This window comes from Cyprinodon tularosa, unplaced genomic scaffold (assembly GCF_016077235.1).
Source record: "Cyprinodon tularosa strain WSP-4 unplaced genomic scaffold, ASM1607723v1 ctg73, whole genome shotgun sequence".
Classification (NCBI taxonomy): Eukaryota; Metazoa; Chordata; class Actinopteri; order Cyprinodontiformes; family Cyprinodontidae; genus Cyprinodon; species Cyprinodon tularosa.
The window spans coordinates 624,812-638,544 of NW_024039485.1; the positions used below are offsets into that span (position 1 = coordinate 624,812).

Genomic DNA, 13,733 nt, shown 5'->3' on the forward strand with positions numbered 1-13,733 from the left:
AAGTCTTAGTAAAAACTAGGAATTTTTTAGCACCACAAGGTCATTGCTAAAGAAAATGGCTACTCAGAGTGCTTTATCCCAGCATATTATATTAAGTCAAAAGAAAAGTAGGGTAGGAACAGGTACATAAGCAACAGGGAAACTATTAGTTCTAAGAGGGTTTTGAAATGAAATCCTGTTAAGAAATGTATTAATATTAGCAGGGTCTCAAGGTAACTGTTATTGCATGGACAGTAATTTATACTAGAACAAGTTTGCAGTGTAGCTACTTCAGGGAGCAGAGATGCACTTTTTTGCAGGTCGATCCCTTGACAGTAATAAAATACTTTTATTTTTGCTCTTATTCAATCATAATGTGATGCATTATAACTAAATTCAATTTAATTTGTTAAATATTTTCAATAGGGCATTTTTTTTTTTTTCCTTAATGAACAATTGAAATATTGCCTATTTTAATGAGCTATGGCTGTCCGTTGTTATAAAAACAAACATTATGGAAAAATGAAAACTGAAATTAAAAAAACAGCAGCTGTTTAATGCTTTGTGCAATAATAGTCCATTAGGCCTGTTTCACAACCATGAATTGATTTTTACAACAGATTTTGGTTAGTTTATGACAATTTTTTTCAGAAAGATTACCCACAGATCAAACACACAAGCACACCCAAACACCTCAGACGTTTCATTGATAATGAGACGTGATAAAATTAAGTAGATCATTAAATGGGCTCAAGAGGTTTCCCATCCAAGTGCTTAACTGCCATATTAAATATATCCTCAGGGGGTTGAATGTTGGGGGTGGTGCTTGTGACCGGGTGCATAATCTAATTTGAGTGAGAAAAAAAAAATCTTAAATATAAAATGGTAGCCAGCCTTCAATTAGTCCAAAAGTATGAAAGTTAGCTATTACAGCTGCTCAACATCTGAACATGTGAGTCCAAGTTTAGGATCATATTGTTTACAAATAAATTTTCTCCAAAATAAAAACATTTTGATATTAAGTATATTCATTAAGAGTCAATTCTAAAAGAAAAAAACAAAAATACTTACCGCCAGTTTTTTTTGAACTGCTAAATATTTGGCTGTTGCCATTTCTAGCTCTGCATTAGCTTGCGATAATGCACAGCGTTTTGGGATAACCTCACAATAAATCTAAGAAGAAAAGATAAAACAATCAAGAATGCCAGTTCCAAAATGAATAAATTCCATTGATAATCATTTCTGGATATGTTCAGTCTTTGTCAAACCTCATAGTATCTAACAATATTAATAGTCCAAGCACAGAGCCCAGCTGCAGCTGTAGATTTGGTCCAAACTAGATCTGGACGGAAGTCTGGGTTTCTCAGATATTGTTGCTTCACCACAGTAAGGCAGGATTCAGGGATGTGCTCTTTGTCATACGACATCAGGGCATGTAGGAAATCATCCACCTGATGAATACATTTAATGTTCAAAGTCAAGTGTAAACACTTTAAAACTATTTTACAATTGGGAAAAAAATACGTATTTATTCATGTTACATTAACACAAAATATTTTAAGCAAAATCTCATCCAAAGCATATTTTAGTGTTTTCAATAGTTTACCATTTGGTGTATCTATCATTGTTTTCTATTCACACTTAAAGAAACTGCTGCAAGATTAAAAAAAATCATTTAAACACACTTGCACCACCAATGGGTAAGTAAGCATAATAATAGAGCCATTGAGCTGCAGCCTGAGCTTTGAAGAGCTGTTGGGCAGGACCTGGGTCAAGGCCCTCTCACGAATTAGACTGATATTAATCCGGATGATGTGATTGAAATGATGAATGCATAACCTTGCCCATGAAGGCCCGTGCCGCTTTCCAGCTCCGATCCTTAGGTACACGGCCATGAGGAGCCAGCAAGACCATGACAGCAGCTGCAACATTGGTCACCGCAGCTGGAGGGTTTGGAAAAGCTTTAAACTCAGTAAGATTTACCTACAAAATAAAACAGACATTCAGAAATACACACACACAGACATATATATATATATATATACATGTAAAAGTGATTTAATGGAACCTTGTTGAGTGTGTTTAGAGCTTCCACTGCAGCTGTCAGTGAGGGTTCTGCTTTAGCAAGGTCTTTTTCACAATCCTTCCGTTTGACAGCAATTTCTGTCTGCATCGCAGCAACCTGTACAAAAGTAGTCATTGCATCTACAGTTCCTTCATATGTACTGAATAGATGTGCAATGCCAAATATGGTAATAAACTACGCTTTAACAGGTCCTCTAACCTTTTGTGCTTCCAAGTCTGCTGCCTCTCTCTTCTTGCTGACTTTCTCAGTCTGTAAGCCAATCTTTTTTAAAAGAGCTCCTATCTTTTCATTTTTTAAAGTCAGCTCAGTTTCTTGTGATGCCAATTTAGCTTGTAGATCATCAACCTAAAAAAATAAATAAAAAATAACATGTATAAAAGGAAACAAATAAAAGATTGGTCTCCTAATTAAAAGCTGAGCTAAAGACGGAAACAGGTAGAAAAACCAGACCTGTGCTGCAGTGCTTTGGAGTTTCTGAAGGCCATTGTTTAGCCGGTTCATCTTGTGCAGAAGCTTAGCCCGGCTTTTCTCCAGAAGGTTTCTGTACATGGTGATTTGCTGGAGAAAGCTCTTGGGGGTGGTGTAATTGTACCTCTTCTCATTTTGCAGGTATTTTTCACTTGCCTGGTTGACACTGTTGTGAACGTAGGCCATGAAAAGACTGATGGATTCCTGGACAGCAGGCTATAAAAATAAGTGGGGAGAGGGGAGAACGGGGCGAGCTGGATTAAGTGGGGTTTAACATCCCCAACCTGATGGGCACTGAAATATTATCTTCATAAACTTTGAATTCATCTACAAGTTCTGCCATCTAACTTGGCTGGCCCTGACTTACTCAATCTGAAATTTAGGTGCAGCCAGGAGGAATGATTGGGCTTTGAGACCTCTGTGAAAATCATGTGTTTAAAGAACTGACATGCTGCTTGTAAAACATGCACACCGTTTACATTACATCTCCTCCCTTACGGCTTCCTAACCAGCTGTGGCCCCACATCTCAGCTAGGGCTTCATGATGTACAGCCTCTATTAATCAGACAGTTAGCAATCAATTAAAGCTAAAACAAATGAGCAGAGAATATGAAGATCAAACCTAACCATAACTCACAAAAAGCCATTGTTAATGATCATAGATCTGTGAGATGAGAAAATCATTATTAATTAAGACCTGACATAATGCGTTTTGATAAAGCATGCTGGACTGCTTTAAGATGCGAAAGAATCTCATTGATTGGCCTCGTATAACAAACATTATGTATTTCTAACTTTTAATAAATGAGCACTACATTTCTTAGGCGTCTAAACAAGATAAACATCAGTTATGATTTTAGTCTCAATGTTTCATACCCTGACTCATTTATATCAACACAAACCTCTAAGCACCCAACATCTTTATATGTTCATATTGTTAACCTTCATACCTGCTTAGTCTATAAGCTTGGTGTTTATAATAATCTTTGATCGGAAAGGCTTTTTACTTAATCCTTTTACTTTTTTGTTAAAAATATTTCTTAACCTAAATTTTTATAACTTCTAATCCCTGTAGTCACTATAAACTTAATTATTCCTGAATGTGAACAGCGACACACAAATGTACATAGAAACATGTGCAAGAGTTCACCGTCTGGAACATGTTAACAGATGTAATGAGACTTCCTGGTTGTGACAGCTGTGCCACCTAAGCGGGTCGTTATGTGCTTAATCAGTCTTCTCTCATTAACATAAATGACTATGGGTTGTGATCGTTCTGCTGCTATGATGGAAAACAATAATATCCCAATGCTCACTGCGAGTCCCTAGGCATGTGTTTGGCAATTTGTCAGTACCTCACTGAAGGACTAATGATGAAAGATCTATGGAAAACTTAATTCAGCTGTGCTGCAATAATTAGAAAATTTTCATTGAAGTCTAAACCAACCCTAAGTCTCAAAGTGCATGATAAAGTTAGGAAAAATAGTACATTGCCTACTGTATGTACAGCCTTGCAAAAATGATTCATTATTTGTGTTGGACAAACAAAAATGAGAGGATTCTTTTAAATAGGAAGTAAAAGGAAAAAATGTCTTTCCTGCAATTTTAAGCAATTTAAAATCTAAAAAAAGTATTCAGCCCCTTCAGATTCTGATACTCCTTATAAAAATATCTTCCAACCAACTACCTTCCTACTGTAGGTCAGCTGTTTAGAAAAAAAAGTCCCCCTAAGTGTAAGTTCAGTTTCTGTGCTGAAACAGTTTCTTTGTGAAGGCCTCGGTGGTTTGCTAAAGACCTTTAATGAACACCAGTATTATTCACACTGTGGAACAAAGCAGAGAAATCAAATTAAAGTTAATGTTACAACTGAGGTAGAAATGTGCTGTTTTTTTGTTATGTTTGAATATGCAAATTTCAGTGTACGGTCTCCTCAGGATTGGTTACCTGGAGGCAATGATGTATAAAGAGAATCCGCTGAGGACTGCCTGGCATTCATCCTTTGCTCATCCCAACCAGCCTCACCTGTTAATTTTTCTACCTGTCTCAGTTTGAAATATCTTAAAGGTGTTTGTAAAGTTTGACCCTGCCTTTCTCCTGTAGACATTATCCAGTACTTGACCACATCAACCACAAAATGGCCAAAACTGGAGCATTTTATGTTAGGAAGACAAAGATATTACACATCACAACCAGCACACTGTTCCTATAAAATTCAGCTTCTTTAAGGAAACCTGCAAAAGACTTGACATCTGGATGGAGGAGGGCAGAACCATAACCTTAGACATACAGCTAGTTTTACACTAGAATGGATTAGATCCATGTATATTTATAAATAAGAATGAAGAGTAAAAGGGTATGATCATTTAAGAATCCAGATAAATAATGAAAAATTATATGGGCTATAAAAAAATGCAGATTTAATATGTGGGTGTGTTGTTGATCCACAAAGGTCCAAATAATAACACAAACACAGATAAAAAAAAAGAAACATATAAAAAAGAGAAAACTGATAATACTTAATATTGTTAATAGTACACTTAACATAAGTATTTCAAAGTACTATTAAAAAATTATAAGAAATTCATTTCTTATTCATTTATAATTTAAAAAAATCATAAAATCTTGAAAAAAGCTGACTTTGTCTGCTCTTAACTTCCCCAACAGAAAAGGATCTACATTCAGATTTAGTGTGAGATAAAGCTCAACCTAGACCTGGATTTATCTTCACTACTCACAGCACCCTTTTTACGCAATATACTGCTGATATTCTTTTTTTATTTGTTTTAATTGCATGTAGTATTGCTTCCTGCTGCATTAATTTGTTTTGCCTGCAAAGACATCTCTTTCACTCTTAAATATTATGCTGCTGTTATTTCTGAACATCCAAATATATTTTATTAATTGTACCTATGCTTCTCTTTGGCCACAAACACCACAGAAATGTTTGCCTCCAAATTTCTGCATGTCTTTTAATCCTGCTAAACATAGATACTAAATCTGCAACCTTAAGTTATTTTAGGTTTATTAATTACTCCTTCGGGTGGTAAGTATTAACAGCTGCATTCCCCTCACCCATAAATTTACGTGGTTTGATCATTTCAGTTTTATGTTCATATACATTAATGCATACATGTTGTTTCCCTCGATTTACAAACACCACCGCTTTGCCTAACCTAAAAAGTTTGCAGGTTTTAATACATAGTTTTAATATAGTTTGACCAAGTTTGAGTTATTTGGAAAAAAAGAACGATCAAAATTGTTATTGTGTAGAGTTAATAGAACAGTACTCTTTTACATTCAAAGCTGAAAAAGCACTGAAAAGTAGGGATGCACGATATTGGGATTTTGGCCGATATCCAATATGCCGATATTTTAAAACTCATGTAGCCGATAACCAATGTCGATACCGATGTTAAAACTGGACAAAAATAAGTAGTCATTGAAAATAGCAGTTTTGTTATCCATTTCTGACATTTTGCAAATTCTTGTGAGATTTTGTTAGTAAAATAGATCAATACCGCGTCAATATATCAACATATAAAAATATGGCAAAATTTTGTGAATTTTCGGGGATTTCGTAGCACAACGATGACATATAGCAATATTTCATTAGTAAAAGAGATTGATATGGTGTTTTTAAATGGCAATTTATCAGCATATGAAGATATTGTGATATTTTAATGTATCAATATTTTTTCCCTCTTCTTTAGAAGGTTTAAGTCTGTAAAAAAGAAGTTTTTGAGGAAGAAGAAGAAGTAGTATTTTTTAGACTTTAGAAACTCAGCAGCTGATCAAATATCGTGTTAAATATCGGTGGGGTGGCCGATGTCCGATATTCAGTTTTAAGGCCGATACAGGCCGATACCGATAGGGGCCGATTATATCGTGCATCCCTACTGAAAAGTATTTTACTATCTGAATTTTGATAAAATTTTATATATTTCCACTAGAGTTGCACCGATACCAGTATCTGTAGGGGCCCCAATACTGCACTAAAATGGTGGTATCGATATCTGCGAGTAGCAACAAATAGAGCAACGATACCATTTTGAGAGCCAAAAGTTTATTTAACCATTGTCATCCATTCCAGGTAGGCAATAAAAGGTTCTACTGGATTCACTTTGTATTAGTCTTTTTCTGCTTCACAAAGGTAGGCAGCAGCTTGACAAAGCCATGATGGCATTTATTTTACATCCAAGTAGTATGCAGTTCTTCATATATACAAACACACATCAATCTCAAACAGATGGTATCGGTATAGTAACGTATCAGCCGATACTGCACAGCCAGGTATCGGTTATCGGTATTGAGGCCAAAAAATGGCATCGGCACGACACCACTTTCTACATGATTTCTCTGTTTTGACAAATACTAGATACAAGTTAGTTCCAAAATTTCTAATTTCAAATCACTCAGAATTTGACTCTTTGAATTTACATGTAACATGTAATACATATAATCAGTCAGCCAGCTTACCTCAATTCCATCAACTTCATGGATGAACCGATAGCTCACTGACTGTAGTGCTTCAGTTGTCCAGGGATGAAACCAGTTGATGGTTGTACAGTTAATAAGGGCCGGGAACCGATGGGCCCTGACACGTAGGTTACTGCCCGTTGGAGATGAACACAGTATGACCTGCAAACAAGAATCTAAACATCTGAGTATGTGTTTTACTAAGTTTCTATGTGATATATATAATCTATAGCACATACAGGAACTGGAAATTACTGGTTACCTTCTCCGAATTTACCAGGTACCTTCAAGCAACATTTTGAAATTTACTGGATACCTTTATGGAGTTTAATGGGACTTGGTTACAACATGAGGTCAGATGTAATTGGGTGTTTACCCAGAAATTACTAGGCATTTACCAAAACTTGCCAGTTATTTTCCTGGAACTCTGATGTAGTTATCTGGTCACTCTGCCATACATTATTGGTTATATCAAGGAAATGAGCAAGCCGAGTATTTGGTAAGCTCTGAGAAAGTTATCATCATGTTTAATTGATAAATCAGGTCAATATTTATTGAACCTGTAAGCTCCTGTAGTTCATCTTTAAGTTCTATAAAATGACCTCCAAGTTCCCAGTTATAACTTAAATATTGTGGTATATTTGTGGAATATAATTCTTTGAAAAACTGAACCTTTGCCTTTTTTTTTTTTCTATAATCATTGTTGTGTTTGCCAGATCAGTGAGCACCACTGTGTCCTTCTTGTGAGTCCTGAGTATGAATCCTGACCTGGTTCTGCTTTGCATTGAGGTTGTTCCCTCTTAACTGCCCTTAGGGAATCAGTGGATGTATGCCTCTATGATGCCCTATAATGGGCCAATAACCTGTCTAAAGTGTGCTCTCCGGGTCAAGAAATGATTACTAGACTTAGACACCAGCCCTCTTCTTTCTTCTAATTGTGAGAATGTTGGATAATTGATAATATATCCGTTACCACAACATTTTAGAGAATATCTTCACCGTAAGTTGTTGCTGCACTCGTTGTGTAAAGAATCTCCAGCAGTTCTCCCTGTCATCCAGCAGTCCGAAACTGCGCACCTCTCGCTTCAAACTGGAAACAACATGTTCGACCAGTTCTTCATTGAAGATCTCTGGAATTTCACCTTACAAAAAGAAAATCAAAATGATATACTGTGATTAATTACTTCTACTTTAAAGTAAAACTATGTAAAAGGGAGAAATATATTTGTGCTCTTCAAGTTGAAAAAATGCCATGGATTTTAGATCTGACCTGATGCTAGAAAGTGGTTAATAAGGACTAGAAACCGATCATCGGGTATCTGTGCATCCGTCAGGAGCAAAGTCACACGCTTATTCTTCACTCCAGCCTTTAGAATTAATCCTGCAAGATCTACCTGAAAATAATAATCAAATGAAGCCAAACCACACAAGCAAAGGTTGTGGTTTTCAATGTAATGTAAAATCCACTAGAAAATTAGGCTGTTTAATAACCAATTGAACAGAGAATAGATTCCACTTTTAAGTAATTAATGACTGGACTGAAAGACGTATAGCACTGGTGAGATATTAAAATACTTCAATGTGGCTCTTAATTGTATTTGACATTTTTTTTCTTGCTCCACTAAAGAAGCTAAACAATAACAAATTACATTAACAAACTGAAGCTGAGCAAAAAGAGTTAAATCAATTAAATTGATGCAGACAATAAGCAAACAGGGTTTTAATAAACATCTATACAGATCCTTCCTGTGCATCTAGTAACCATAACTAAAAAATAGATTTTTAGAGTAGCATAGATTTACCTTGAAGTCTTGGATGCTATAACCCTTTCTCTGCATTATTTGGGAGACTTCCACAGAACACATGTAGGCAGCTAGGCGAGTCAGACTCTGCTTTCCACTGCCCCCAACCCCGACCAGTAAGCCATGACTCCCTGGCGCCTCTAAGATACGACTGATGCGACATCTGATGACAACATGATCCGTGTTAAGCCTCTTAAGACATGTTCCACCACATTTATCATTATGTGCTAATGTCATTTATAATGTAATTAAATCACATTTTATCAAGCTTATCATGTTAACTACAAATAATGTAATAATAAGTCTTACTCACACATGCTGTATGGCATCATCAAACAACACAAGATTCATGGCTGGATAGAGCTCATTGTAACTTTCCAAGGCTTCATTGAGGATGGTCCTTAGTGTGGACCAGTTAGTGAGAGGGTTATAGGAATGTCCTCTGTCAATGTTTGCAAAGTGGCAGTAGAGTAAGGGCTGCTTGTTCACCTTTTCACTATCCAGTCCCTGTAGAAAGAATAACTTAGATTTTTCTCAAATAGGATGGCCATCTGCAGGTAAACAGCTGTGGTTTATCGCATTAATCAGAATCTTCAACACACCTCAAAGCATTCACGCACAGTCTCCATTTGGATCTTTTGGAAAAGCTTGAGGTCCTTCAGATCTACTAGTCTGTCTGAGTACACTCTGCAGGACTCATGGAGCCACAATCCCACCAGGTCGGTCCTTTCCCTCACCGTTTCTGGACCAGCCAAAAGAATGCCCTACATAAAAAGCATCCCATTCTTATTCTATGAACAACTCAAGGACAGGCATTATTTCCTTATAGCATACGCTCTACCTGAAAGATGTTAGATATGTCTCGAAGATTGAACACATAGTGAAACTTGACTGCTGAAGGCAGAAAACTATGAAGCATCTTGTCATTCAGAGTTGTGACAGCCCGAACAACAGAAGAAGCGCTTTGCTGGACTGAGTGAGTGAAAGCTCCTTGTTTTAAATGGCCACACAAAATATGACCATAAATTGATGCCTGAGACTCCAACGAAGGGAAGTTTACTGCAAAAACTGAGAAATGTCTCTGTTGGAAGAGAAGAGACAATTGAGAAATAAAATGTATGGCACTGCATACACTATATGCAACTGCAATATAAATAATAAAATAGATGCATTTAAAACATATCTGGACAAGAGATATGCATAATCATTAACAAGCAAAACTATTTGCTCACTTTGTATTAAAACCTTGAACGATCTGTTTTAAAGTCAATCTGTTTTTTTGTTTTGTTTTGTTTTTTTAGGAAACAACACATTTTTACTTAAAATATAAAGTTAAGATCAGTTCACATTAGGGGGTGTTCTTTTTTAAACATACCTGCAACCTGGGGTTGATGATGAAGCTCCCAGCTGTTGGATTCATGCAAGCAACATATTGGGTATTTTGAACTTCCTTTAAAGTCAGTTTCTGTCTGCAGTACCTACAGTACAGAGGGCAGAAAGAATCATAGCGTGAATAATATTTGAAAATTATCCACATACAGCCTTAATGATTTCCCACATTATACATACAGTACTACATGTTTCTGTTACTGAAAGTCGGTCAGTTCTGAAAAGATTTCTGCAATATTTTATCAATAAGTCTAGCAAAATAAATTTTGTGAATTTGTCTAAACCTAATGATGGATGTATTAAAATGTGATGTTGTAAATACAGACTGTTTGACTGGACAATATTTAAAATCTGTATGTGCAGAGGCCTTTTCTCACCAGTGTCCATAATCAAGATGCTGACGTATCAGTGCATGAGGCTGCACTGTTCCATAGCTGTCCACAGCTGGGATGTTCATGTCATCTATAAAATAGACCAGCCTCTTGTTGCCTGCAGCTGCATAGGTTCTTCCTGCTCTTTTCTCCAATGGTCGCTCTAAAATCTCTGCACCAATAGAAAACTGGCGTAAACACAGCTTGCAAATATAGGGAAAAATAAATATACTGACTTGCAAAACAAGAAAAAAAAATTCTAATTTCTAGTATTTTTGTCATGTTAAAACCTCAAGTTATAATGAGCTTTAATGTGATTTTTTTTTGATAGATACAAGTAAATAATTAATGTGTATTAAAACAAAAGGAGACAATGTTTTAGTATAATAAAACATCAATAAAGAGTTTTTAAACCAGAAATCATTATTTACATTTAGCCATCTTTCCTCTGACCCCAATAAATAAAATTAAATGTAGAATATTAAAAAGTGACATATGGCTGATGGCTAATTTCAGTATAAATCCAGGAGTTCAAAAAAGGCCTAAAAAAGAGGTTAAACATTTTTAGAATTATTTTGAGGAAGTGTAGAGAGTGTATAGAGAGTGTATGGAGAGTGTAAATAAAGATAAATAAATGAATACATGTATCAAAAACACCTGAATTATTGTATACTTTTTAACATGAGGACCAAGAAACACACCAGACAGGTCAATGAAAAAGTAAAAAAAAGAGTAAATCATTGCCAAGTTACAAAAAATATCCAGGCATTTAATTTTTTATGGAGCACAGCTCAGTTCAAGTAAACAAAATAGGACTTTTTATTGGCTCAGTACTATGAAAGGCCAGCCTAAACCTAAACTGAAAGCCCAGGCAAAATGAGTATCACTTAGATACACTGAAAAAATGAATGCAACCACTTTTGGCATTTATTAAATCATATTTAGTTACTATAACACAATTAACTAACACAATTAAAAAATTAACATGAAACAATTGTGTTAAAGTAACTATATATGATTAAATAAATGCCGAAAACGGTTGCAGTATTTTTTTTTTTTCAGTGTATGCAGCCCGGCTGCACACAATGTTTCTAATGAAGCTCCAGAGATCCACATCTCAAGTGCTAGAATCTGTTAACAGGAGAAGAAAAGCCAGAAGAAGTCCTGTTTGCAGTTTGCCACAAGTCATGTAGGCAATACAGCTGATAAGTGGAAGACAATCCTTAGGGTGGGAGCACTCCAAAGTTACACTTTTGGGCCAATGTGTAAAATGTTATTTGGTGGGAGCACTATTTCTATAGTAGGTACAGGAGACCTGGTTAGAGTTATCAGAAAGATGAAGGTAAAAACATAAATATTGTGAAAGAAAACCTGTTGGCGTTGAAGATGTTCACTTTCTAAAATGACAACAATCATATCCACAAAGCTAGAGCTACAAATAATGATTGGGATCAAAGGAAACTCATGTTAGAATGGCATAGTGAAGGTTCACACCCTAATAGAATTAAGGAACTGTTATTTCCTTGACAATTATTTCTTTGACAGTAGTTTGTGTTGTCCATCTCATAAAATACTGATGAAATACACAGAAGGTGGTGTTGTACAGTGATGAAGGTGAAGGTGAAGAAATTGAAGACACCTGAATACCCTTGCAAGACATCGTAAAATTTAACATCTAAGCTCTAAAGATGCAGGAATCTGTGAAAAAAAATCCAAGAGAGTGAAATTCACCCAGCTATTCCCTTTTAGAATCTAAGCACCACCACCAGATGGTGCTATAGCGTACTTGATGTCCTAACGTCTACCACGGATGAAAATCAAAAACCCACTCACCTTGCAACATGAGGGAGGTTGTGTAGTAGCTGAAGGGTACTTTTGCGGTTGTGCAACTCTCTGACAGAGCATCTAACTTGTTTTTGACAAGTGCAGTCTTTCCCACTCCAGCTTTCCCCACAAGCATCACTGGCTGCCTCTTCTCCAGCAACAAGTCCATGAAGTAGCTAAGACGCACAGTCTCTGCTGTGTGCACCACAACAGCCTACAATCAGGGGAACAGCAGGAAGACGGAGAACAGAAACATACATGGTTATTACGGCTTTCTTTGAGTGTGATTTATTGACAGACATGTGTTCAGTGAATTGTATGTGATTTATAATTTCTTGGATTTCCCCAGAACACCACAACTATTCTGTCATAATAGCATCATTTGCTCAGAACAAAACCCCGCTAATTACGGCTCAGCAAGAGCCTTTGGAGCGCACACAGCTGTACACAGGAGCATAAAGAAAGACAAAGGAGCGTGGGTGATAGCTCAAGTCTTGTTGCTCATGCCTTCACCCCCACACGCTCCAGTACAGGGAGTGGTAGATGGTAATCAGACTCAGTGGCAAGTCTATCATCCATTCTAGCACCCCTGCCATAACCCCATGATGTGACTTTACCCTCTCTTATTATGTTCATTGAAGCATACAAACATTTTTAATATCCCTGCATTGTTCATTTTTGGTTATTTTGCTTCTTGTGATTATTTGTCAGAACCCCTTCAAAAGTTTGCTTTCTCACTGAGTTTCCTTCTCTTTAAAACTTACTGGAGTTTATTAGTTCTTACCTGTAGTGGTACACCGCTTTCCATTTCAAAGCTTGGTACAATATCAGCCCAGGGTAGGAATCGTTTGGTGTGGTGGTCGAGGTAGTAGTCGAACACTGTCCCTTGGGTGGGCAGCTTAACTGTCCTCATTTCTTTGGTCCACCACTGGCTGAACTTCAAGGGGTAATCATGCAGCTGGCAATGCATAAAAAATGAACGCACATTAATATGCTGGCTTTCTGTATGAAAAATGAAACAAAAATCTTCTGCTTAAACTCTCACTCATATATCTATAACTATCTCTCTCTCTCTCTCTCTCTATATATATATATATATATATATAAAACACCTTTATCATGAGTTGCAGCCCACTCTGAGTGTATTTAGTAAATTATTGGGTATTTACTTTAATTAACTCTAAACTTGTCAGTCACCTGGTCTTTATAGAGGGCTCCCCCGAAAGCCCAAATGCAAGCAAAGGTAAAATATGTCTCATAGATGTCACGAGGGGACTCAGCAGGAACATTTTCCAGAGTTAAAAGGCAGTCGAGCAAAGTGCAGAGTGTCTGAATAAA

At 36.4% G+C, this 13,733-nt stretch overlaps 1 protein-coding gene across 1 annotated transcript in view; it reads right to left on the reverse strand.

Annotated features, from left to right (window-relative positions):
* The window catches only part of LOC119772890 (dynein heavy chain 11, axonemal), a 61,650-nt gene that overhangs the window by 19,351 nt on the left and 28,566 nt on the right, over positions 1–13,733 (reverse strand). Inside the window, exons 45-62 of the mRNA XM_038269579.1 lie at positions 13,593–13,724; positions 13,180–13,353; positions 12,405–12,609; positions 10,578–10,743; positions 10,187–10,289; positions 9,653–9,892; positions 9,414–9,575; positions 9,125–9,318; positions 8,812–8,974; positions 8,280–8,403; positions 8,009–8,151; positions 7,010–7,171; positions 2,516–2,749; positions 2,264–2,410; positions 2,048–2,161; positions 1,819–1,962; positions 1,248–1,430; positions 1,051–1,152 (exon numbers count right to left, since the gene is read on the reverse strand). Coding sequence (XP_038125507.1) covers positions 1,051–1,152; positions 1,248–1,430; positions 1,819–1,962; positions 2,048–2,161; positions 2,264–2,410; positions 2,516–2,749; positions 7,010–7,171; positions 8,009–8,151; positions 8,280–8,403; positions 8,812–8,974; positions 9,125–9,318; positions 9,414–9,575; positions 9,653–9,892; positions 10,187–10,289; positions 10,578–10,743; positions 12,405–12,609; positions 13,180–13,353; positions 13,593–13,724 — 2,892 coding nt within the window. The remainder of the gene's footprint in view (positions 1–1,050; positions 1,153–1,247; positions 1,431–1,818; positions 1,963–2,047; positions 2,162–2,263; positions 2,411–2,515; positions 2,750–7,009; positions 7,172–8,008; positions 8,152–8,279; positions 8,404–8,811; positions 8,975–9,124; positions 9,319–9,413; positions 9,576–9,652; positions 9,893–10,186; positions 10,290–10,577; positions 10,744–12,404; positions 12,610–13,179; positions 13,354–13,592; positions 13,725–13,733) is intronic.